The sequence below is a fragment of the Nothobranchius furzeri genome, chromosome 5 (genome assembly GCF_043380555.1).
Source record: "Nothobranchius furzeri strain GRZ-AD chromosome 5, NfurGRZ-RIMD1, whole genome shotgun sequence".
NCBI classification, from domain to species: domain Eukaryota; kingdom Metazoa; phylum Chordata; class Actinopteri; order Cyprinodontiformes; family Nothobranchiidae; genus Nothobranchius; species Nothobranchius furzeri.
Window position 1 is genome coordinate 38,590,467 of NC_091745.1, and position 27,661 is coordinate 38,618,127.

Sequence of the window (27,661 nt, forward strand, 5' to 3'; positions counted from 1 at the left end):
TTCATTAACTGCTGTTGGAAATATGAAATATACAACTCCACCTTTGCAACACTGAACAAAGCAATAACTAAGAACACCACCTCAACGAACATGCACATACACCTCATTTGGTTTCCCCTGGGGGAATTTCCTCAAATTCTGTATGAGATGTTGGGTCTTTCCATCCAGGATAGGATGGTGGACAGATGTTTTGTAGCGAGACGATGCTGCTATGGGTCTGAGTGGTGTTACTTGTGAATCTTTGGAAGACCATGGGGTGGCTTCTCCTGGATAGTCGGTAGTAAAATGTGCAGCTGTAAAACATGTTTGTACTTTAGGAGTTTCTGTGAATGGTCCATGATTTCATTCTTGTGTCCTCTTGTCAACTGCCTGTGACAAGAGGTCCAAAAGGTGAACTGAGACCGGTGGTGAGATGTGTGATGCAGTTAATTTTGTTAATCTGTACTCGCTTAAGTATCTCCAGTGTAACTTTAAGCCGCTTTAATGTCTTTTTACACACAGACTTTTTATTTAGAATAAAATATTGTGAAGTTATACAAAATATATTTAAAAAATATATTACAGTGTACTAGTACATTATTGTACATTTAATAAAACTTTAGATGTCATTCGATGTCAATTCAAATCAAGTTTATTTATATAGCACCAAATCACGACAAGTCGTCGTCTCAAGGCACTTCACACAGTAGCTAGTAGTAGTAGTAGTAGTAGTAGTGAATAAGGCACTTTGTGAAATATTGCACTGCACAGTATTATAATCAAAGGCAGGTTTTATTTAATAATAATGTGTCCTTGGGTGTCCTGAAAGGCGTTGTTAAATAAAATGCATTATTACTATTAATAATAAAAAAAAACATTGGCGCAGTCATGGTTTTTAACGGAGGGAAGTAAACAGCTGTTGATTATATATATATATATATATATATATATATATATATATATATATATATTAGTTTAACAAGAGTGTAATAAACAATTTTCAGTTACAAAAGGGGGTCAGGCAGGTAAGACCCTATTTTGTAACTCAAATGGTAGAAATCTATATTATGCATAAAAACATTTTTAAGTTCTCAAAAAATGTATCTCACTTCTTCAGTAGACTCCATCCTGTTAAGGAACACACGGTGGAATATGTGTCCACAGCAATATCACCACCTTTATGTAACAAAATATTACTGACAAAACATAAATCCAAGTTTTGTTTATTACAAAATTAACAACAGCGTCATAAACTGTGTAGTGGTGCCAAGTATGAATAAATCAGCAATCAGTTGAGATTCGAGAAATTCAATTTACAGAAAACTCAGGAAGAAAAAAGCTTTATGCATTATAACATGTTGATGCTCTTTTCCTGACTGAATTAACACAGAAACAAACTTGACCAGTGAGATGTCTGGACCCTGCCAGCGGCAGTACTTTTAAGAGGAACATACTTGTATGTGATCAGCTCTAAGACGAATGTTCTGATAAAAAAACTAAACAATGAATAATCAAAACACTGAGAACAATAAATCCCATCGCCCCTCCAAAAGGAAAAAGTTACAGTTTAACGTTGTATGCTATTAACATTTCTGCTCTGCATTTGTGGGGGTGAGGTCACGTTGTTTAGTCTACCTTAAGCAAAAACTAGGGCCTAGAATACCAAAACAGCAGACATGCAGACTGTACTTATGAAAGGCACACAGTATATACTGTACATGAAGGAACACAGTACAAATGGTTCAAGACAAATGAACAGGACTTCAAAAAGAACTAATAATCTCTAAATCTAAGTGACATTGGCAATAAATGAAATGTAGCCAGTAGAACCTCATTAATCGGCACGCCTAACACAATCCACACAACTGAAATGTATGTAAAGGACCAGTCTAACCATACGTATGTCTGTTTCAAACATACTGCACAGTCATATAAGTGTTTAAGTCAAATGTGCAAACTCCATCAGGTTGATGCCCTTCCACTCACATGGTACAACCGCACAACAAAGTGACAGATAAATGAGGTTCTACCCAAGAACGATAATAAAAAGATAACTATGTTTTTGTTACTAGTGTGGAAACATCACATCTCCCCTTGTGCATGTTGCAAGTAATGCATTTGTAGATCCAGCTCCCGAGAAAAAGAGCACCTACATATCATGCACTGGAGAAGCCGTTCTGGGGCAAAAGGCAAGCGGGATCCAAGTTTGTGTGGTTCAGTCTGCGGGGGGAACTGAGGTAGGGGCAGGGTCTGCGGCATGCGTGGCCTCTCACTCATGACCGCCTGCGGTGTGAAGAAAATATTTGGGTGTGGGGGTCTTGAAAGTGCACCTACTGTACCTACCGCAACAGAATGAAGAGGGTGAGGGCCTGGCATGCCGAGAGGAGGGGGGAGCGGAGCAAGTGGAGGTGAGAAAAAGGGAGAAGGCTGATTTATGATGATTTGAGTGCCAGTTACCATTGGTTGTTGCTGAAGCTCTTGTCCACCGCTTGTTTTGAGCTGAGAGCTGAGCAGCGTCTGAGAACTTACTGGATTATTTTGGAAGCCCCATACTGGAGTTCCCATCGCCTGTCCAAAACGATGAGTTTCATACTGGATGGAGATGGGAACCTTCTGCGTGGCTGTCTGCATGTTGCCCCAGGCAGGAGACACCTGCTTCTGCTGCAGGTGGAAATCTTGGCTGTTTACCAGTTTCTCAGTCGAGTTAATAGTCTTTGGAATACTTGGAGGTGTGTGAATATCCCACAAGGTATTAGTGACTCCATGAGAGACCGGAGTAGAAATTGGCATAGCATTGCTTTGGTTTATTTGAGCTGAGGAGGATACACCAGCTAAGCCTGAAGCCCATAGCTTTTGAGGCTCACAGCTGTTCCATGGCTTCTCTGGCTGCATAACAGTCGAAGAAATTACTTGAGAACTGCTCACATCCCATGGTCTCTCTTCTTTGTTAGTGGGCGTGGGCGGCTCCTTTTGTGATGGCACTATAGCACTTTGCCACCTTGGCAGCTGCAGTTCCTGTCCAAGCTTGTTCAGAGAGCTCTGCGAGTTTACTAGTGGAGCGGGACGGACGCTCCACAGTGCCGCCCCGTCCATAAAGGTGGAAGGAACAGAGAAATCATGCTGCGCAGCGCTTGTTGAGGCGAGCGCTAGAGATGCGGGCGTGCTATTCCAGGTAGGCTTTTGCGGCCTTTGCTGCACCATCTCGCTCACTGCTGACGGACTGGATTTTTTTGGCATTTGAGAACTGCCAGCAGAAGATTTATTCTCATTCATATGTGAGTCTGAGGTCTGAACTGTCACAGAGCCAGACTGTGTTAACAGAGGGATTTCTGCCCAGCCTGGACTTCTCTGATGGTGCTGCTGAGGCTGTGTTGGGCAGTCAAACGGAGTTTGTGGAGCTCCATGTTGCTGCTGTGGGGTTGGGACGGGCATCACCTCTCCACCATCCACTTTCCACTGCACAGGCTGAGGTTGTGGCTCAGATGGCCACTGCTCACCCTGCTGCCTGCTTTGTAAATTCATGTGAGACTGGAGCATGGAAGATTGTGGGTGTAGTGGCTTTCTGTGTATGTCTGCATCTTTCTGTGGAGAGAGTGGGTACAGAGGCTGCTGAGTACTCATGCCCGAGCCTCCTAAGGGTCTAGACAAGCTCCATGTGAGCCCCCCCTCTCTCTTCTCACCGCCCCTCACCCCAGTGCTCACAGGGATGGAATTGTGTGGGCTGTACAACTGCTTCTTGCGTGTGTGGATCTTCTGGTGAACCAGCAGGCTGCTGAACCAGGAAAAGGTTTTGTTACACTGGTCGCAGCGATGAGGCCTCTCTCCAGTGTGTGTGTTCATGTGATCACGAAGCAGATAGGCCAACCCAAAGCTCTTGTCGCACAGGTCACACTTGTGAGGTTTGTCACCATTATGCGACAACATGTGCTGCTGGAGCTGGGTTTCATCGCTGTAGCCTTTTCGGCAGCTGGTGCAGCGGAACGGCTTTTCCTGGTGCAGCCTCTGGTGTGTCCTCATATTCTGGAGGAAAGCAAAGTCCTTCCCACAATCAGGACATTTGTATGGCTTCTCGCCTGTGTGGATGATTAAATGTTGCTGCAAGTAGCTACCGAACCTAAATCCCTTGCCACACACTTTACACTGGTACGGTTTGTCCTTGGAATGTATGCGCATGTGCAGCTCTAACACCGAGCGGTGGCGGAACGATTTTCCACACTCCGAACACTTGTATGACTTAATACTTGTCTCTTCGCTCTTCCACTTCTCCTGCATATCATCACTGCTTAACGGTGCAAAATCATTCTTAGGTTTTGCCGACAGCCTTTCCAAATATTTTTTAGGTGACTTGTGAAAATTCAACAGATGTAGATTTAAACTGGATTCCTCTCGGTAAACACTAGGACAGTGTGGACATGCATGTCCTTTGTCCCAGGTCTTGTTTAGTTCTTTTGGAGATTGAGGTTTTCTCTCCATCTTCTCATACTCTGCCTCGTGGATGAGCATGTGAGCTCTCAAGTTTGCTGCTGATGGAAATGTTTGGGGACAGAGAGGGCAAGTAAAAGTGCGTTTTGGTTCCTCGGCTGTGCTCGTGTTCTCCTTCCCTGGCCCTTTGGCGTCCTCAGTGGCTGGTTTGCTAGGCGGCTCGCTGAGTGAGTTGGTTTCCCGCAGCCTATGCTGACGGCAGTGCGCCTTCATGTTCTGGGCAAAAGCAAACTTTTTGCCACATTCGGGGCAGCAGAAGGGTTTCTGGCCCGTGTGCAGGTATTGATGCTGATGAAGGAGGCTGCTGTACTTGAAAGCCTTGCCACAGATGGTGCAGAGGTGAGAACGGCTTTTGTCTACATGTTTTCGCCGGTGATCTTCCATCACGGAGTAGTGCTTAAAAACCATGCCACACTCGGGGCATTCATAGGGCTTGAGGCCGGTGTGGGATTTCTGATGGAAGCGCAGAGCCATGGCGGTTCGGAAGGTTAGAGTGCACTCTTGACATTTAAACATGCCCTCCTGGGAATGGGTCATCATGTGCTTACTGATAGACACTTTAAACTGGAAATCCTGCCGGCACAGGGTGCAGTGATAAGGCTTTTCTGCTAGATTACAGCATCCGTGGTCCCTCAGCTTACCAACTGTGGGAAAAATTTTCTCACATTCTGCACACTGATATCTGCCCTCCTCCGTTGTGTGGCTCTCCATCTTTGGAGTCATGAGCCTCTCCTCCTTTTCTCTGTGTTCATTTCTGTGTTTAATGAAGCTGCTTCGTTGCTGGAAGGTAAGGCCACATTCTTTACAAGTGAGGGGCGTGAACTCATCCTCGTGTGCATGAAAGTGGCGGTGAAGGTTGTACATCTCACGGCGTTTGAAGCTCTTCCCACAGTCCTTGCACACCAGACAAAACGTTTTTTGTTTAGCTGTGGGATCAGTTTCCTCCTCGTCCCCGTCATCCTCATCATCATCTTCGATCATCTCCTCCATAAGGTCAACTTCACCTCCCAGATCCTGTACTTGTGACTTCTCTTTGCAGCTCTCATCAGAGTGAGAATTTTTGGTGTCAACAGACTTTTCTGCATCGTCCTCGAAAGCCCTGTCCGGCTTCACCTTTTCAGGGGTCTCGGAAACGTTAGAGAGATCTAGAGAGGAAAAGCAGACGACAGTAATAACTCAGCAAAGTATATCAACCCGTGGACGGCAAAAAGAAAGTCTGACCTAAACTGCCATCCCATCTAAAACTGCTGTGACTTTATCAGGTTATGTATTATGTGGCTTAAGAGACTTTTTGAAAAACCCAAGCAGCAATCAATATTTAGCCATGGCCCTAATAATTAGCATTTTGAAACCCTTAGATGACATAGTTAATCTACTTTTGATTGTAATGTAATTTGTTATTTCATAAAAAACCTTAACAGCAATGTGGGTTTTCCAACAGCAATACAGAGTGACTTGGATGGGTGTGGCTCGGTTTGACAGCCTTTTCCAACAACACAGTTCAGTATTTTCCCTCAACTTTTCAGTATACGCTCGTGGTTCCTGGTGTGGACCATGCCAGAAAGTACGATGCCAGTGACTGTTGGTCACCGATTGGCTACAAGGTGGAGTCACTAGTTGTCCCAGAGCTTCCTGCCTGTTCAGAGTCTGACAAAAAGCCAGAGACTGAGCGGAATGTTCAAGTTCGCCGTCATTGTTCACCTCATGCTGTTTACAGATCAAGTCATGCTATTTTTATCTCAAGTAAAGAACGTGAGTCACAAACTTTGGTGCACCTAACTTTTGTCCTGGAGAACCAAAGAAAATAAGTTGGGCAGACAGATGCAACCTGTAAAATCCTAGATGTTAAAGAGGTCCTTCACTGAGAAACAATTTTTCAAAATTTTTTTTAATGACTGGTCACTATGAGTTTAACATGCAGGCTGAATGTGAAAATGGTGTCAAACAACTATTTCCTACGTTAGCTTTTGATAGAAAATAGACGGTGAAACACTAGAATTTGAAAACCCTGACCGTGCTATGTCAAACTGTTTCTTTGACTTACCCATATTGGCTCGTGACGGTGAAGGCTGTTATTGGTTTAGCGTCCAGGAGAGAGCATAAAACATCTACACCAATAGAAGCTAACCGTTAGCATTAGCAACTCCACAACATGGCAGAACTTCTCCAGGCTTGTGTTATTTATGGAGATAAAACATCCACGTTGCATAGCAAACAGGGTTAATGGTACAGTTGTGTTACTGTTATACAATCTGAGGCGAGATGTCCAAATATCAGGAACTGTTGTTTGAAGATTCAGTTTATTTATTTAGTGCCAAATCATTTCGCAAAATCAAACGTTCCAATTGAGTTTGGTTCATTATGCCAATTTGTTTCCAATTCCTATGAGTTTCCAATAAAAGGTACCCAGCAGACTGCACTGAGTCACTGACTGGTGTCACTAAGCAAGCATGTAGCAGCAGGGAAAGGTACACTCTTTTTTAACAGGAAGACCTCCTGGCCAAATCAGCAGTGGTCTCTGCTAGGACTGAAGGCCTTGTAAGTTGTTACAAGGTGAAAAAGAACTCAGGTGCTCCTTTTTGAGGACACAGAAGTCAGCCGAAGGAGAAAGTGACAGCAGACGGCAGGATTTCGAGTCTTATTTCCTGACATCTGGACATCTAGCCTCTGATTGGCTAACAGCAATGCGACTCTTTGCTTTGCAACGCTGATGTTTTATCTCCACAAATAACACAAGCCTTAAGGAGTTCTAGTTGATAATGCTAACAGTTAGCTTCCACTAGTTGAGACATCCTCTGCTCTTTCCTGGACGCCAACAGCTTTTCCCATCACGAACCAAGATGAGTAAATCCATGAATGATAACCGACAGCATGGCGTAGATCTGTCAGGCTTTTCTGAGCAGAGCATTGTTTGCCATCTATATTCTATCAGAAGCTAATGCAGGAAATAGGAGTACATTATTTCACTTTCAGTCTGCATCTTTAACTCAAGAGTGACTGACCAAATTTAAAAATAACAAGTAAACTAGAACTGCAAGCAGTTATCAAATGGTTCCCAGCAAGCGCACGAACCCCACCCAGCCCCGCTCCTGCCTTCGCCACTTTCCATGTGGCCCGCCCCTCCCACACGTTCTTCTGCCGGAGTCCTGTCGGCTCGCTTCAGCCTGCACAATGAAATAAACACTCAGGAAAAATATTTTGACCCTATTGCACCCCCATATGTAAATATTTCATTAAGTAGATAGGCACGGCTAACATCTTAATCCTTATTACAATCCAGTTCCATCATTTAATATTGAAAGATTGTGGAGTTAACACCCAGAACACACCAGACGCGGAAGTGCGACGATGCGTTGCAAAGCGCTGTGGAACGACGAGCGCTTCTAATCGGCGTCCTTGCTATCCAATAGAGTGATTGCTGCCACGACTAAGCCTAACCAGACTCTGGAGAAGGCGCAGCTGAAGGTGACGTCGCTGTGTGAACATCTGCACTATCAATAGTATTTTCCATAGAGCGGATTTAAGACCCACGGCAACGTAGGGGCGGCGCATGTAAGCCAACGCCTGGTAGGGGCGATGTAGTGGCGGCGCACCTTAGGAAAACTATAAAATGTATGAGTGATAACCAAACGTCACCTCTCCTGATCTCACTATGTTTGGTTTATTGATGTGATTCTACATCAGTGTTGATGACCTTTTTATCTTTTATCTGACGAGCCCTGTGAGACACCAAGAATTGGGGCAGCGCTACAGATCAAGGATCAAGAAAAGACTCCCATCAGAACATCTGAGCATTAGGCTATTTCAGACGTGGACACCATGATCACTGCAGCTCACCATCAGCGCGCTGAGGTGTGAGAGCAGCTCGGAGGGCGCCTGTGGGTCACAGCCCAGCAGCAGAACCAGAACACAGCAGGAGAAATGTTCCTACTTTAGGTGAAATTGTTTAATTGTAACATTAATATGTTGCTGGACACACTGGTCAGCTTTTTTAGACTAAATATTTATGACAAATGAATGAAAATGGAATTGTAAAATTTGATTCATTATTGAGAAATGAAAATGACGGGAAGAAATGATAACAACCTTTTTTTTAATTCTGTAGGTCAAAATGACAAAAATGTCTAGCGCGAACATTTCTGCTATTGACTTATGTTGATTCATCGAGTCCACAGCCATGCGAGGCATCGTTGAGGTTCCTACCACTGCAGGAGCTGCTATCTGGAGTCTGTAAATAGAAATAAAAGCTATACAATATGTGCATAACTTAAGACTGTGAACATGTCTGAATAGGTGATTATAGCGATAACCAATTTTTGCCGATACCGATATACTGACAATACTTCTAAAATCAGAAATTTTGTACAAAATGAAAATTATTAAAGCTGAATTTACATTATTATGTTCACACAGTCAGCACCTCCAAATCTGAGACCATGGTTCTCGACCGGAAAAGGGTGGCTTGCCAACTCCGGGTCGGGAGAGAGGTCCTACCTCAAGTGGAGGAGTTTAAGTATCTCGGAGTCTTGTTCAAGAGTGAGGGTAGGAGGGATCGGGAGATCGACAGGCGGATTGGTTCAGCATCTGCAGTGCTGCGGACACTGAGCCGATCTGTTGTGATGAAGAGGGAGCTGAGCAGGGTCCGAAATTAAATTTTTTACTCACCGGCCAAGTTGGCTGGTAGATGATGAAAATCTACCGGCCAAGCATATTTTTTACCGGCCAAAATTCTAAATGATTTAGATCTACCTAAAGCATGTTATTCTATATTATGTTGATTCCAAACAGAGTGACAAAAAAATTAAAACATCAATTAATAAGAAAAACAACTCTTTTGTCATTTTTACTATTTATTTATTTATTTTTAGAGATGTTTTTATGAACTCTTTCATTGAAATCTAGTCAGACTCCTTGTTTTCTCTGTCCATGAAGTCTGGCCTCCTGCTTCTGACACCGTCTTTGTGCCAAAGCATTACAGCCTCATTTGGGTCCTAGTCCTCGATCTCTGGAGAACACAGCTGCACCATGAGAATATCTGAAAGTGTGTCAGGGCTGGGGTTGTCACGGTAACAGGTGTAGCAGTAAACCCCGGTAAAAAAGTTGACAATAATAATAACTGTCTTGTTTTTTTAAAAAAAATATTATCTCGGTGGATTACCATGGCTGCGATGTAGGCGCGGTGACCCTTACCAGCCACCGTATCATCTGCTGAAGTTGCCGGCGGCACATGTGCAGTTTGTTGTTTACGACCAAAATTTTCTTTGAGCTAAAGTTGAAATAATGGCCAGAGGAGACGGCACTCGGGACATTTATTATCCCTCAAAGATGACAAAGAACGAAGTATGGGCATTTTTTGGATATTTGAAGAATGCTGAGGGACAGTTGATAGAAGACGGCTATCCTGTTTAAAGCACGTGCAGAAAAAGTGTCTGTGAAAGGCAGCAACGCTACGTGGCCATCATAATGTAGCCATTGTCTCACGACTCCACCATCTCCAGTTCGCCACTTTTCACAAAATCTTATGGTTGCCACTGGTCCTGGTGGTTTTTCTTCCAGTTTGACGAGTTTTCTTTTGGAAGGCTGGCTGACTCCAGTTAAAAACCGCCACATTTCACCGCTAGTTTTAACACGAAGCTAACTGATTGAATGGGATAGGTGGAAATGACGTTGGATGCGGCGTTCACGTTTCGCGTACGTTTGTGTACGTTGCATGCAGGTGGGAGGAGTATCAGAAATCCATGGAAGATGACTGATAAACATAACTAATTTGGTGCTAACATTTACTCGCTATGTGGCAGATAGAGCTCAAAAATTTACTCGCCAAATGGAGCAATTTGCTCGCATTTGGAGAGTGGCGAGTGTTCATTTCGGACTCTGGAGCTGAGCCAGAAAGCCAGGCTCTCAATTTACCGGTCGATCTACGTCCCAATCCTCACCTATGGTCATGAGCTTTGGGTAATGACCGAAAGAACGAGATCACGGATACAAGCGGCCGAAATGAGTTTCCTCCGTAGGGTGGCCGGGCTCAGCCTTAGAGATAGGGTGAGGAGCTCGGACATTCGGGAGGGACTCTGAGTAGAACTGCTGCTCCTCCGGATCAAAAGGAGTCAGTTGAGGTGGTTTGGGCATCTGGACGGAATGCATCCTGGACGCCTCCCTGGGGAGGTGTTTCGGGCATGTCCTGCCGGCAGGAGGCCCCCGGGTCGACCCAGGACACCTTGGAGAAGTTACATCTCCAATCTGGTCCGAGAACGCCTTGGGATCCTGCCGGAGGAGCTGGTGGAGGTGGCCGGGGAGAGGATGGTCTGGAGCTCCCTAGTTGGGATGCTGCCCCCGCGACCCGGACCCGGATAAGCGGAGGAAGACAACGACGATGTGCACGCACCACACACTTTTACACTTCTGAGATGATTACAATTACTGTCACATGACTAAATAATTACACATCACTCCCCTCACCCTCTGAAACAGATAAACAAATGGAGACAAGATGGAAAAAATATTGGTTGTTAATACCGATACGTTAAAAAATTACTAACAAAGGCCGATACCAATATTGATGCTGATATATTGTCCACCCCTAAAAAATTTAAATAGTTCTGGTATTTCTTCACATTTAGTTATATTTGTCCACATGTCATATATTCAAAGTCTCAAATTGTTTCAGCAAAAAATGATGGAGTGGTGACAAAACCAAGTTTTGTGTTATTTGCAATATAGTAAAAAAAAATCCAGCTAAGCAAAAATGTGTGTGACCTTGATCAAGAACTGCCATTTCAATAATTACGGATGATGTTTATTCAATTAATAGAAAATGTATTCTTTATCAACAAATTTCCAAAATTTTCTTTGATCATCTTGAGGTAATCTACAATCATATTTTGTAATTTTATTGTGTCTAAATTAAATGTTTTTTTTTTCAATAAAAATAAATTGAGATTTGAAATTACACTGACCGAAACAAATAAATCATAAATAAAATAAAAACATATTCCATTAAGTTTAAGTTTAATGGAATTTGCGCTACAATTGCTATCCTAAAAAAACACTTTCGTAAATAGAAAGAGCAAACTTCTTCATGGATCTGCACATTTCATTGTTTTATCTCATTAGTTTGTAGTTAACACAACCTAAGAACTTGAGCCTTCTACATGCAAATAAGGATTTTTAGGAAATGTTTCAAATTTGAAATATTACATGATCATAAACCACGCCCAATCTAATCAATCATTACCATATTGATATACTGCCTTAAGGCTGTATAATGAAAACATCCACAAATTTTCATGCACATCCATTAAGCCATTTTGACAGCATACATTCTTCCTGTTTATAGCACCCCCTATTGTTGGCTCAAATCAAATCAACATATATGTATTCTTGAATTGACCTTAGGTACTATTGATATGAAGAGCTTAGAAAATTGTCAAAATCTTTAGATGTTTTACTAAAAAAAACTTTTCTATTTAAAAAGATTAAATTTAAAAGCTTCCATTTCCTAAAATAAATCAAATATCAAATAACTGTTCACATGGTTTATTCAGCCACCCTCCCCCTCTTGTCAGTCAAGAAGGGGAGGTCAAGTTTCGATTTGATCGTATTTTACAGGTGGGAGGAGTTAATGAAAATATGTTTTACATACTGTATTGTGAAGTTTTATAATAATTTGCATTACTATTTGTTTCTATACCGAAGACGTGGAGAAAATGCCTCTTGCCTATGTTGCCTCTTTCTCACACTCCTTTCTATGTTCTATTGTTCGTGTGTTGAGTTGGCGTCCGGTTTCTCCTACGTATGTTTTATTGCAGAGTTTGCACGGGATTTCGTAAACGACTCCACATTTAAGTCCAGCTGGTATCTTGTCTTTTGGGTGTACTAGTCTCTTTCTAACTGTTGTGTATGGTTTTGTTGGTGTGTTTATGTTGTGTTTTTTCATTGTTGCTCTTTTTTTTCTGTTATGCCTCTGATGTATGGTAAGGTTATCACTGGTTTTGGTTCGTGTCTTTCTGGTTCTTTGCTTTGGTTGTTTTTTTCTTTCTGTTGTTGTTTGTTGTTTTCCTTTGTTTGTTGCCCAGAGGCAAGTCGAAAACACGCAAGAGCAGCAAAAGAAGAAGCAGAAAGCACAATAAAGAAGTCAGCCGTAACAGATCACTGCACAAGAGAAAACCATATAATGGACTGGGACAACACAAGGATCATAAACACCGAACAACAGAAATACAGAAGATGGATAAAAGAAGCCATAGAGATAAGGAGACGTGGATGTGGGACCATGAACAGAGACAATAGAGTTTACTCGTTGGATCGCGCATGGGACTGCGTCATCGGAGAGGGGAGAGCGGGCAGCAGAGGGCGACAATGTCCTCTGCTGCCCGCGGATAAACAAAGGAAGTGACGCCACCATCGGCGTCAGCCTGATGATGTTTGCAGCCGCAAACGAAACGTTGCAGGTAAATAAACCTTTCTGTATTTTAAAAAGAACTGAAAGATGGAATTTGAAACTCAACACAGCAAGAACACACCAAAGGGTGAACTTCCGTCTGCTCTCGCTGGGTTCTCTGATTCAGGTCACATAAGTTCTGTTGGGTGTATGTGGGTGCGTGAATAGATTTCATGTCTAAACATATCATGCAGACTTGGTTGATCTTGGTTGTGGTCATGCTGTGGTTTTCCATAATTATATTATTTAAGTTCATAACAGTTCAAAGTGTGTAACTCCACTACCTGTTATGTTGATCCAAATTCCATTTTTCTTTATTTTTCAAATCCTAGTGATTATGATAACTTTTGAAGTTTAATCTTTTTGATAACTGATTTAAGTTCATTTTTATGCTTCAGTTATTTACTAATCATTGTTTCCTACTGTGATAGAGTCACATATAGGTTTAATTACTAACGACACTGATTTACATTATAGTGTTTTTATCCTTTATTACTACCTATTTTAAGACACATTCATTCATATGTTTCTACATTATTAAATTACAGCTTATTTCTTTATGATTTTACAAGTTAGGGCCTACAGCCATTTTGCCCTTCTCTTTTGATGACATTTTGCTCAGAAACGTTGATTCCCCATACATATAGTTTAGGGTTTTTGTTGATTTTATTCTTTTTGCATCACCTTTTTCCAGTACTCGTAGTGTATGGCATCCATTCATTTCACCTGGACTCTTTTCACATACTCTGCTCCACATAGTATATTTAGGTACATGTAGGGGTAGGTTTATTTTTGTTTGTTGATTTGCATCAGACGCATTCTTCGTTTGTCTACTCTCACGTGTGCTTGTGTCCGCTCTAGTCTTCTCCTGAGCTTCGCCATTGGTCTTCGCTACCCGAGTGGACCTCTATGCTTCGCTGCCTGATGCTGCCTGGAGCTCCGGTTCGTTGGGTCTGGACGTCCTGTGGTCCTGCCGTGATGATGAGTCGTCTACAGTTCGCCTGGGACCTGATCCGGCCTCCTTTTCATCTGCCTTCTTCCTACCTGCGGTCTACGCTGTGTGGGAACACAGCTCATTTATCCTTTTTTACATAATCCCTTCAAGGAATTACAAATGATCAATTATTGTTGGAATTGCTCCCTTCACAAGGATATACAAATAATCTACAGATTGTTGAATTAACCGCTTCCTAAGGATATGATCCGTGACTTTTCACCGGCGTGGGGAATGCTTCCTCACTCCTTCTGCCTTCAACTGGGACTTAACATCTGCCATTCCTTGATGGAGTCCTTCGGGCCTCTAGGATTGTACAATGCCAGGTGGTTTCTACTGACCACCATGACCTTGTAAGGGGGGAGATGTAACGCCACGTAATGGCATGGTTTTAAGACTCACAGGTCAGATACACAGCCTGGGTCACCTTGCCCTGGCTACGACTCCAATCTGCAATAGAGTCCTTCACAGGAGACTTACAGTCTGCTACCACTCCTTTAATCTGTGCAGCTGTCTGCTTATCTGACTGCTATTCCATCCACAACAAGAGGGCATTTCAAGAAAAAAAAATTATTTAAATAAACTCTTTTTACTGCTAATCATCAAGGTTCATTATAACTGTGTTTAATTATTGAAATGAATTATTCTTTGGTTAATAATTATTTATGATAATCAGTAATGTTTAACTATGACAAGAATCATGTGCACTTAGTCAGCTCACACAGGTCACAGTAACTAAGTTAAAGGTAACTGCACTCACATGATCTTGTCCCATAACACCAGAACTTCCTATCTTCAGGGAGGCGTGTTTCTGGGGTTTGTTAAATCTTCCTTCTACATGTCAAAACCTGATTCGTTAGAAATGATAATAGCCATCTTTTAAAACAGAACTCTCGTCAGTTGTGAGTGAGTTCTAGAGAAGGTTGGGACGGCCGCCCAACGCTCTTTAACCAAACAAGCAATTTCTGTCACGCTGGCAGGAATTACTCCCAACACAACAAACGACACCTGCAGAACAAGCTGATGCTACGAGATTCCTTAAGAATCTGCAGACACAAACCAATTCCACCTGTGTGCCTCTAGGACCGGAGAAGTCTGTACCATCGGTCTTCCCTACCGGACCCAGTACCCTGAGGCTGTTCAACATCCTCCCCTGACCTCCGGATCCACGACGAGGGTTGCCTGACGGTGAGGTAGAACTCAGATTGCGTCTGAATGCTCTTTAATAAGAACAACTTAGCTTATTGACAAAACCAAATTCTTTCTCCACCCAGAACGCGTGCGTCCTCTCTTTAAGATACACGTTCTGATACATGCCCTCACCCGCAAACAAACACACTTCACCTTAGATTCATCCAAACACAGGGTTGCTTTGTAATACCAAAGTCTCTTTAATACCAAAGTCTCTTTAATACCCAAGCTTTTATAAATTGTCTTTTAAATTGTCATGTTCAAATTGTTTAGTAATAAATTTCTTAACCTTTTTAAACTTGACTCTTTCTTGAAATAAACACAGAGTCGGTGTATATTGATCACTGAACAAGCTAAGGTCTTTAGATATTCTGAATTAACAAATAACTTTTGCTATTAAATTAAATCTTTAAAAATAAATATAATCTTTTGATTAACATTGACCAAGCAAGTTGGTGTATGAATTTATATATATATATATATATATATATATATATATATATATATATATATATATATATATATGTATGCATGTAAATTTCATTCATCAATATGTTTGATCTTCTTAGGAATTAAAACATAAGCTGATAGCAACAGCCTTTAATTCCTAGATGTGTAGTTCATTAACCCTACAACTTCATAAAATTAACTTTGTTACAGACGCTGTCTGTTTTGTGGCCACAAGATGGCCTCAGCGCTCCTCCTGTTCTCCTGGCTCCAGCTGAGCCAGGTGTTGCTAATCCTTCAATCAGGGAGTTCCGGGAGACAGAAGTGGACGGCTACTTCCTTGCCTTTGAGCGGATCGCTGCGACGCTGCAGTGGCCTCGCGAGGTCTGGCCTCTCCTCTTGACTTGCAAGTTAACAGGTAAGGCCCTTTAGGTGGTATCCGCTCTGTCTCCAACAGACGGTGCAGATTACGACAAGGTAAATTCAACAGTGCTCACGGTTTATGAACTTGTTCCTGAAGCCTACAGGCAACGGTTCAGATTCGAGAAACCACAGGTAAATCAGTCGTATGTTGAGTATGCTCACTTAAAGTCTGTGTTGTTTGAGAAATGGTGTTCTGCTTCGCATATTTCCTCATTGGCTGATCTAAAGGAGCTCATCCTGATAGAAGAGTTCAAGCGACATCTTCCTGAAAAACTGGTTCTCTATTTAAATGAGCAGAAAGTGAATTCTTTCTCTGAGGCTGCTCTCCTCGCCGATGAGTTCTCCCTCACTCACCGGGTCAGAGAGATTCGTACTGACGCGAACCGTGCATTCAGACCTAATGTAAGAGTAACTCCGCCCTCAAATTCTGAAAAACCAGAGTGTTTTTACTGCCATAAACGTGGCCACGTCATCCGTGATTGTTATTCCTTGAAACTGAAGAACCGTAGAACCGGAAGTTCCCCAAATAAGGACCGAACTGAAATAGCTTGCTGTGACAAAACTAACGCTGAAAAGCCCAGTCCCTGTTTTAAGCCATTCCTTTCAGAGGGTTTTGTCTCTCTTCCGGGTTCTGAATCCGACTCAAAAGTTGTTATTTTGAGAGATACAGGAGCTTCCCTGACTTTAATAAAAAGAAGCTTGTTGCCGTTTTCTGAAAATAGCCAAGCCAGCTATTCGGTGATGCTACAAGGTATCGAGATGGGAGCTATCTCGGCCGAAATGCACCACATTAAACTGACCTGCCCCTTAGTCGCGGGTGATTTTCTGGTTGGTGTGTTGGATGAACTTCCTACAAAGGGAGTTGATTTGATTTTAGGGAACGATGCTGCTGGAGGTTTGGTCGTACCTCTGCCTGAACTCATTTTAGAACCCGAAGTTCATGATAGTGCAGGCCCTCTGCCTGCTTGTGTGCTGACTAGAGCGCAAACTAAAAAGGATCCGGAGATAACCCTCCGTGATTCTGTGTTGCATCCTTTTCTGTCAGACGACAACTCCGTTACAGATACCACTGCTGTTACGAAGCCTCAGATTTCTGTGAACCTCCCTATAAGTCATGATGTTTTAGTAAAAGCTCAGAAAACGGACAAACTCTCCGGCCTTATTTTACACTCGCTGCTGGCAATTCTACTCCTGTCACTAACCTTCCTTTTTCTTGAACCCCAGTCTGTCACCAGGTTTTACTCTTTCTTAGAAATCTTGTGTTGTGCACCGTTCCTGGCTGCTCCTGATCTGTCCCGGCCATTTAAAATAAAGGTTGACACCTCTGACGCCGGAACAGGAGCTGTTCTTCCACAAGAGGATGCTAACGGACCTGATCACCCCGTCTGCTACTTCTCTAGGAAGTTCAGTCCCAACGCAACGCAAAAGGAAACCCTGGTTTTAATTTGGTCCCTGCAACATTTTCATGTGTATGTCTGCAACCATTTCACCACAGTTGTTTTCTTAGATCACAACCCGCTGACCTTCCCCCACGCCAATCAACGTCTGAGATGGGCTCTCCTCCTCCAGGAGTTCAACATCGAAGTCCGCCACAAGAAGGGAGCGGACAACATGATAGCTGACGCGCTATCCCGATGCCACACAGATTGAGGCTCTCTAGTAGAAATTTTGTTTTGTTTAGCTGTAAGGATCTCCTTTAAGGCTAGTGTTGGTAGCGAAAGCTACCATCTCGGGAACACTCCGCAGCGCTGAGGATCAGCGCAGCGTGATTTTAAGTGTTTAATCAGCCCGCCTTCCGAGATCCAGGGATTTTAGTTAGTTAGTTAGCTGTTTTTTCTAGTTAGTTAGTGGGAGCGCTCTTGTTTTAGTGGCAACAACAAAAATAATTTTTAGTTGTTGTTTTGAGGGGGAGGGTGTTACAGACGCTGTCTGTTTTGTGGCCACAAGATGGCCTCAGCGCTCCTCCTGTTCTCCTGGCTCCAGCTGAGCCAGGTGTTGCTAATCCTTCAATCAGGGAGCTTCCTATAAAAGGCAGCTCCCTTTGTCATTCGGGGAGGGAAGCTTAGCAGAGGCCTTGTGTTAAAACGAGTGTTCCTCTTTTTCCCTCCTAGTAACACAGACCATAGAGTCTTCGTTTTGATTACCTGTGTGGTACACTTCCTAGTTTAGAGCTCGATTTTTGTCTTCGTTAGAATACTCGTTAAAGAGTCCAGCTCACCCTTTTGGTGGAGCTTTTTGTGTTCATCAAATTCCTTCCTTTTTCCCGATTTAGTACCGGCGTTTTGTGTTTATTAATATTATTGTTATTTACCCAGTATTGGAGGATCCTTCTGTTTAGTATTAGTAATTCCCCAGTGTGGATGTCCTTTTGGTTTTGTAATCTTTCTGTCTTTGCCTGCATAAAGCAGTGTTTTTTAGTTAATAAACTCCTCTAAGAGAGTAAATCTTGGTTTGTCCGGTATTTCACATATATTTCTTTACGCCCCCTTTAACATCATCTCCTAGACGAGCTGGGGGCCGTAAAAAACTTTTAAACTTTGTGTATCTAGCATTAGAAAATGCAGTTCAGCAGGCTTGTTATTGACATGAAGTTGTAACAGAATGAAATGACCATTTTCCACCAAAAGTCATTTTCCCCCTCTCCTCTGACACAGAACTAGTCTGCATGAGATATGGCCTCAAGGTCTCATGCATTTGTTTATAAACTGCTTCTTTCCAGCTCAAGAGAAGAATGAAGAAAGGACTCTCTCTCAGTTCAAAGCGTTCTTGAGAAGTTGTCGGAGTGGCCAATCCGTAACTTTCCTCTTCAGCCAAAAGAACCAACGACAAGCTGGATTAAAATGTGTTGCTGTTCCAACTGCTGCAATGGTTCCTTTCAGAATAAAAGCTGAACCATCACGACCCAGGTTTGGGTCTCGCTAGATGCCAACAAAACTGTTGTGACCCGGAAGTATCTCAAAGACTGGTCTGGTCGGCAACCGCTGCTTTTCCTCCCGGCTTCGGTTCCAGAGAGGGTCCAGCTGGACCTCGACATTCCTGATCTAACGGGGACTTCCAAAAGGGTACGTAGGCCAGCGAAATGTCGTCGAATGTGTTTATGAATCTCCTAACCAAAGCTTAGCGCGAAGACATCACCTTCATTTCCCATCAGAACTAATCGCTTCTTCGGATTTGCTGGTTCTGAGTAACATTCCACATTACACCATTTTCCGTCTCATCCACCTTAGTTACACCATACATTTAGTGTTAAAGTTAGTCTAGTTTAATTTGTTTAGTAATAAATTCTTTAAACTTTTAAATAGGGCTGTCGCGGTTGAGGAATTCCCCCTGCGGTGAGTCAGGGCAGTTCAATATTGCGGTATGCGATATTATTGCACCCCGTTTTTATTTATGTATTTAGCTAATTTGTTTGTTAATTACTAAACTCATGGCAATATTTCCTTTGAAACGTTGTGCTTACACATTTAAAAAATGTTAGAAAAAATACATGGCCATATTTAACACTTTATTGAATGCAGATCAAAGGGCAGTAACGGCATTTTCTGACTGAACTTAAAAACAACATTCAGGAGGTTTAACTTTGAAATGCAAATTTGGCTGCAACATCTAACAGAAATTAAAAAAGTGCCCGTTTTGTTTTGTGGTTTAAAATAAAGTATACAAAATGAGATGTCCCAGGCACTGTCATTTCACTTTCACACACAAGAATAACTGTGATTTATAACTCGGTCATGTCCTTGTTACGCGCAAGGAAAACCAGCATGTTAACCTTATGCGGTTTGAGAGAGGATCTGAGAGGGGTGACAACATTTCCAGCGACACTAAAAACCCTCTCGGATGGTGCGCTTGTTGCGCAAATACACATGTACTTACGTGCGACTTTGGAGAGCAATGGAAATCTCTTATGGTTGTTGCGCCGCCATGTCAGAGGGTTTTCATTAGGGTCAATGGGTTCCTCCTGCAGGTACTTGGCTCTAACTCTCTTCGGGACGGTTGCAGAAGACGTCCTTGTCCGTGACTTCAGCAGGTCTCCAAGCGTTTTTTTCGTTGCCGCTGGTGGCAGCACTGCCTGCTCCAAGGTCTCTGGCTGGGCTGCAGCTGACGCACTGACACCGCTCCCTCCATCTTCCATGTGTACTATCTCCTCGATCAGCGCGGACTTTACCTCTCAGCATGCGCTGTCGCGAGATTTAATCAAGTGCGGTAATGGCGGTGGCACATCATGCAGCGCGGTGGGTTTCTTAATATCGCGATATTTTCTTCTTGCGGTTACCGCGACAGCCCTATTTTTAAACTTGACTCTCTCTTCTGTTGTCTCTGAGTGAATACGAAGCTGTTATCTAATCCCTGCAATAAAAAGTTCCAATCTTCTGGTTAACCAGTACCCACAGATCCGTAAGGTTGATTTCATATTTCCTATGGAATCCTATGTCTTATGGCTTATTAAATAACATGTAAATTAACTCATTACAAAGTGAAGCCTTAGTATAACTGAAAGGCTATCTCGTATTTAGTGTAACTGTCAACATGAGAACTAAGGGGAACACTTGAATAGGAGCTTCACAAAAATCTACAGGAAACAATGTTAAATGACCCGCACTTGTATAGCGCCTCTCAGAGTAAGGACTCCAAAGCGCTTTACACTACAGTGTATCATTCATCCATTCACACACACATTCACACACTGATGGTGATGAGCTACGATGTAGCCACAGCTGCCCCGGGGCGCACTGACAGAGGCGAGGCTGCCGAGTACAGGCGCCACCGGTCCCTCCGACCACCACCAGCAGGCAAGGAGGTTAAGCATCTTGCCCAAGGACATAACAGCAGAACTCTCTGTCCGGAGCCGGGATCGAAACTGCAACCTTCTGATTACTGGACAACCCGCTCAACCTGTTGAGCTACTGCTACCCCAATCATAATCAAAAGTAAGCATTGTGGGCTCGACACACGGGAGGCGGCAAACGACCGCGATAAGCGAAATTCGTCGCTGTCGCTTTTATTACCTGTCACACGGGAGACGATCTGCGGTAGCGGCCAGCGGCAAAGCCGTCTACGCATTCTGTTCCATGGCGAAATCGAAACTTCCGTTGTTTTGTTTGGCTGTGTCAGGTTGGAGGGAATTAAGGTTATTTAAGCGGTTCAGAGTTAATAAAGTGGTAGATATGATGTTTCACAAGGTGCTGCTAGAGTTATGTGAACTCTTACTTCTGATTTTACTATATAAAACATAATAATAATCAACTTCTCCTTCATGTTTGCTCTGAGATGTGCGGAGCATCCTGTCCGCTCATTGGTCAGGGAATGAAACCTCCGTTGATTGGTCCTCATCCGAGCGACAGCGATGAAAAGTTGAAAATGTTTGAACTTTCTGGGATCGCGTCGCTGGGTCGTCCGTGCACGACACGTGCACGAGTGCAAACTTTCACACGCACGTTTTTCGCGTTTCGCTTGGTAGGAGAGAGACCCGCAATTATCGCTTTGTCGCGCATGTCTCATTGAAAATGAATGGAGGAGAGGCGATGTCGCCTCCCGTGTGTCGAGCCCATTAATGTAGCTTTAATTTGTTTTTTTGTCACGCCCCGACAATCCAAAAATGGGAAAAGAGGTGGAGCTGAGGGTGGGGCTGTTACAGTTGAAACACATGAACCAATGTAGCTACTAGCTAACTTAGCAAACTGAATGTGATGGGACAGACAGATCTTGTTTGGTCCCATCCCAGTACAGAGCCAGGTGGCTCACATTAGGCTGATTGAAGGGCAGGGTGAGCCATCCAATAAAAGGCAGGTGTATGCTCTTCCAGCACGACAGCTTTGGTATGGCACTTCAGGTGCTGGGGTACTGAGAGACTCCAACTGCAAGCTGCGATCGTAAGTACAGACCCTCCTGTGTTGCCTGTGCGGCGTTCGCTCATGCTCATTTCTCCATCTTAATTTGTTTGTAGCGTGCAATCGCAGAATGGAGCTGCGCATAACGTTATGGGGTTAACACTGCATCCAGGTACTCCTTGTCAGCTCACTGCCCATGTGGTTGTGTCAGCCGTATGAGGCTGATTTGATCCAGCGGCGCAACGACCTTAAGTCCTCGCCTCTGCTTGGGGAGGGTTGTGCTAATCCAGGGGGACCATGCCAGTTTTGTTTGTTTGCAGTGTGGCTGACCGGGTGGTTAGCTTAAGAGCCACTTTGTCATGAGGCTTTGCCTGCAGCGCTCCACCGAGATCAGCTGAACGTCGGCGGCGGTACACCGGCCCCTCTGCTGCTCCATCTCGCTGTCCTGCCACGACCAATTCCATCTCCAGAGCTGGTGGTGTGCCCAGAGGGCTGCATCACTGCTGTTTCATCTGTATTGATCTGTTTCGCCCGTATTGGTTTGTTTTAATTAGATGTTGGGCGTCGGACGCCCGGCTACTGCAACAACCACCAGCACGCCCACAGGGTTAAAAGCATTTATCTTTATTTAGTTTACTGTGTTTGTCATATGTTTTCATTATTATTCTGTGTGTTTTGTGTGTTTAAGTTTTGCATGCAGGGTCCGAAATTAACACTCGCCAAATGCGAGCAAATTGCTCCATTTGACGAGTAAATTTTTTATCTCTACCTGCCACCTGGCGAGTAAATGTTTGCACCAAATTAGTTATGTTTATCAGTCATCTTCCATGGATTTCTGATACTCCTCCCGCCTGCATGCAACGTACACAAACGTACGCGAAACGTGAACGCCACATCCAAAGTCATTTCCACCTATCCCATTCAGTTTATGAAGTTAGCAGTTAGCTTCGTGTTAAAACTAGCGGTGAAATGTGGCGGTTTTTAACTGGAGTCAGCCAGCCTTCCAAAAGAAAACTTATCGAACTGGAAGAAAAACCACCAGGACCAGTGGCAACCAGAAGATTTTGTGAAAAGTGGTGAACTGGAGATGGCGGAGTCGTGAGACAAAGGCTGCATTATGATGGCCACGTAGCGTTGCTGCCTTTCACAGACAGCTGTCCCTCGGCATTCTTCAAATATCCAAAAAATGCCCATACTTCCGACTTTGTCTTCTTTGAGGGATAATAAATGTCCCGAGTGCTGCCGTCTCCTCCTGCCGTTATTTCAGCTTTAGCTTAAAGAAAGTTTTGGTAGTAAACAACAAAGTGCGCATGTGCCGCCAGCAACTTCAGCAGATGATACGGTGGATGGTAAGGGTCACTGCGCCTACACCGCAGCCATGGTAATCCACCGAGATAATATTTTTTTTTTAAAACAAGACTGTTATTATTTATTGTCAACTTTTTTACGGGGGTTTACTGCTACACCGGTTACCGTGACAACCCCAGCCCTGACACACTTTCAGATATTCTCATGGTGCAGCTGTGTTCTCCAGAGATCAAGGACTGTGACCCAAATGAGGCTGTAATGCTTTGGCACAAAGACGGTGTCAGAAGCAGGAGGCCAGACTTCATGGACAGAGAAAACAAGGAGTCTGACTAGATTTCAATGAAAGAGTTCATAAAAACATCTCTAAAAATAAATAAATAAATAGTAAAAATGACAAAAGAGTTGTTTTTCTTATTAATTGATGTTTTAATTATTTTGTCACTCTGTTTGGAATCAACATAATATAAAACTAGAAAAATTGCATTCGTTGCACAAATGCTGTTTGAATGCTGGACAGCTGAAACTGTAAGCTGAAGCTGCCGAACAGCTGAGCTGAAGCTGAAACAAAGCAGAACGGTCAAAATGAGCTGAATGTATTTAAAGATGTAGAAGCAAAAATCACCAACAAGCGTAATGTAGTTCAGAATATAGGCGAAGAATGGATCAAAATGCTAAACAGCAGACAATTGTAATCTTTGAACATTTATCAAAAACTCAAAATGTGAAATGTTAAACAGCTGGCCTTTGAATGAGAACAGTTTAACGGGTACATTTTTACAATTGGCTGGACTGTGAATTTAGAAATATTTGCTGATATGTGAAACTGATAGATGAACATATGTTCAGATTTGATATGGGATGGATGAAGAGTTGGATGAATGAAATAACGGATGGATTGCTGGATGGATGTTAGATGGTTTATTGGATGGATGGATGGATGGATAGATAGAAGCATGTATGGATTTATATGTAGATGGATGGATTCCTTTGGCCAAGCCGATCAATTTGATGTGTCACATGCGTGGGTGTGTAATTCCATCTAGCCAGAAGATGATTGACCTCTCTCAACCAATAAGGGAGCTGGGAGGGAGCGGGGCACTTTCCCACCTTCTGACGGTCAATGAAATTGAACTTATTTCTAGTTTTAAGTACAAACAATTCAAAAACAGGAGTCTGTTAATGGCTCAATATTCTTCTTTTATATTCATTCCTATGAGACTTGGTTAAAGTGATTTGTAGTTCCATGTGTTGCCATGGTAACAGATGACAGAAGTCTGCATTAATAAAGCTATGTACAATAACACATGAGTCATTTAAACTTTGAATAACATTTCTATATTAAAGTATGTTGATACAGTTGTGTCTAAAATGTTGTTAAATATTGTTGCTAAGCACGTTGCCATGGAAATGCAGAGCACAATATCAAGTTAATACAAGACTCCTGGGACCAAGCAGGTTGAATTGATGTACCATCTGTGGGTGCACATTTCCTTTTAGGCAGAAGACGATTGAAAACTCTCAGCCAATGAGAGAGCAATGAAGGAGGAGGGGGCGGTTCCTGCCTTCTGACTAGTGTTAAAATGTCAGCTATGCTGCTAGTTGTAAGTGTATAGAGTTTTAAGTGTATAGAGCTGGTTGGTTGGTTGGTGTGTTGGTTGGTTGGATGGATGGATGGATGGTTGTTTGGTGTGTTGGTTGGTTGGATGGATGGATGGATTCCTTAGGCCTAGCTGATCAATTTGATGTCTCACATGTGTGGGTGTGTAATTCCATTTAGCCAGAAGATGATTGACCTCTCTCAACTATTCAGGGGGCTGGGTAGGAGCGGGGCACTTTCCCACCTTCTGACGGTCAATCAAATTGAACATGTTTCTACACACAGAACAAACCACACAATAACACAGTATGTGCAAGCGCTTCACCTGAAATTCTCTTTAATTCTCTTGTATGTTATTTTGTGTGTGTGTGTGGGTGGAGTGGGGTGGGGGTGGGGGGGTCATTTTGCCTTGGCCCCCAAAATGTCTTGGAACGGCCCTGGGTGTGTGATTGAGTTTTGAAGGTGATCTGAATTGTATCAAAAGTATAAATATTACATGTGTGTAGTGGAGATAAATCTACCTACATTTTACTTTTCAACACTTTGTTTTGTTTTCTTGTTTTTATTGAGCTATTTTCCTGTTCTGTGTCTCTCATCTTCCTGCATCATTTTTGACCACATTTGACATACATATTTAAGTTTGTAGAACAAGCGTGAGATAATTGACTTACTGCTGGAAACCGCTGGCTTTTTGATTCCCGCTTCCTGTGAGCCTGCGGGCTGCTGTGAAGCTGTGAGCGAGGCAAAGCCGGCAGCCCCGCCCGTTGGAAACAGCGCGTGTGGACCGACCGTACACACTTGAGGAATTGGGGGGGGGGGGGGTGGACTATAATTTCTCAACAATTAAAAACACATTGTTTTGTATTTGCAGACTAACTTTTACGTTGTGGTTTTAGAAGACAATACAGGTTTACTGATAGCATTTATACATTTACAATAACTTTTGTGTGTGTGGGGGGGGGGGGGGCAACTTTGTGTGAGGGAGGGACGCTTTCCCCCGTTCGCCATGGGATTTCCTCCTATGCTCCTGTTAACGAGAGAACCCTTGAAATCTGTCCTTCAGAAGTGAAATTGTACCTGTCAAACTTCTCATCACCATTCGAAAAGTACTGTACCGATTTGAAAAATTCAAAAAGCGTGAGTGGCAGAGGACTTTGATGATCATCTGTGCCGATTTTTTTGCGCCTACCATGAATTGTCTAGAAGCTATGACGATAAACTTTTAGCTGTCTGAAGCCGTTTTGAGGAGAAAATCTCTGATCCTTTAACATGGATTTCAATGAGAGAAAAGCTGGGTCTCTCCTCCTTCTGAGGCTTGTAGCGAAAGAACGGTAACACTTACAGATAAAATTAAACCCATTCTGAAAAGCTGACAAAAATTCCTACTTTTTGAGTTATAACTTGTTTTGGTAGTCCAAACGGTCTGGGGTTAGTAAAGAGCTGTTCACAGAAGATGTGAAGTTGAAAAGTTACAGTGAGGAATTCTAAAGTTAGAGTGAGCAGAGACATTTTTTTAAATGAGAATTTTCTCAAACAAATGAACTGTACGACCACAATGTTTGGAGTTTAGTCATGAATTATAGCTCAAAACGAAGGTATATTCGTTAGCTGTAAGCCAGCGCGTGTCTCATTTCAATCGGACCTAAGGTTCTCTCGGTACAACGCCGGAAATGGAGCAAGGGAGGGTCACTGCTCCTATCTTTCCCCATTATAACTTTTGTGAATTTTTCTGAAAATGTCAAGTCGTACCTCAACTTCTACCTGCGATTTTAGAAAAACCGTAAAAGATATCAAAAAGCCTCTTTAATATATTAAACGGGAAAGTCTTGTGAGTTTGTTAAACTTTGAATGAAGTCTCTAAGTTAAAAGGAATCCTATAGAGTTTGAGGTCAAAAAAGTGATAGGAATTTGCTGAAAATTGACCAATCCCATTCATTTCAATGGGAAATTTTTTAGCAGAAAAAGCTTAATAACTCGAAAAATTTGAAAGATATCAATGCCAAAAGTAATAGCCGGAAAGAGCTTAACGCGCTGAACATTTTGATATAAAATTGTTGAAATAGCTCAAAATTTGAAGGAGAAGAAGAGGTTCAAAAAGTGTACGGAAGCAGAATAAGAAGAAGAAGCAGAAGAACTAGAAAAATTGCATTTATTGCACAAATGCTGTTTGAATGCTGGATAGCTGAAACTGTAAGCTGAAGCTGCTGAACAGCTTAACTGAAGCTGAAACAAAGCAAAACTGTCCAAATGAGCTCAATGTCTTGAAAGATGTAGAAGCAAAAAGCACCAACAAGCAAATAAAGCAAAAAAAGTAAGTGAAGAATAGAGAAAAATAATGCTAAATAGCAAGAAAAAAAAACTTTAATCTGTGAACATTGTATAAAAATCTGGACAGCTTAAATGTCTAAACACCTGTTATATCAGTTGGACAAGTTTAACAGTTTAATCTTTACATTTAGCTGAACTGTGAAATTAGCAGTATATGCTAAATTTGCTAACTGATTGCTGAAGTTGTTGAATAGCTGAAGTAAGCTGAAACTAAGCTAAACTGTTAAATGAGCTGAATGTAGTGAAAGATGTGAAAGCAAAAAGCACAAAGAAGCAAAAAAGCACAAAAAGTAAGTGAAGAATCAAGAAAACTAATCCTAAATAGCAGAAAACTCAAATCTGTGAACACTGTTTAAAAAAATTGGACAGCTAAAATGTGTAAACACCTGTTATTTCAGTAGGACTAGTTTAACAGTTTAATTTTTACATTCAGCTGAACTGTGAAATTAGCAGTATATGCTAAATTTGGTAACTGATTGCTGAAGTTGTTGAATAGCTGAAGTAAGCTGAAACTAAGCTAAACTGTTAAATGAGCTGAATGTAGTGAAAGATGTGAAAGCAAAAAGCACAAAGAAGCAAAAAAGCACAAAAAGTAAGTGAAGAATCAAGAAAACTAATTCTAAATAGCAGAAAACTCAAATCTG

General features: G+C 42.5%; 1 protein-coding gene across 1 annotated transcript in view; it reads right to left on the minus strand.

Moving 5' to 3' along the window:
* Positions 1 to 1,186: 1,186 nt before the first annotated feature.
* zgc:66448 (uncharacterized) overlaps positions 1,187 to 27,661 on the minus strand; it is a 53,926-nt gene continuing 27,451 nt past the window's right edge. Inside the window, exon 2 of the mRNA XM_015948960.3 lies at positions 1,187 to 5,606. Coding sequence (XP_015804446.3) covers positions 2,062 to 5,606 — 3,545 coding nt within the window. The 3' untranslated portion in view covers positions 1,187 to 2,061. The remainder of the gene's footprint in view (positions 5,607 to 27,661) is intronic.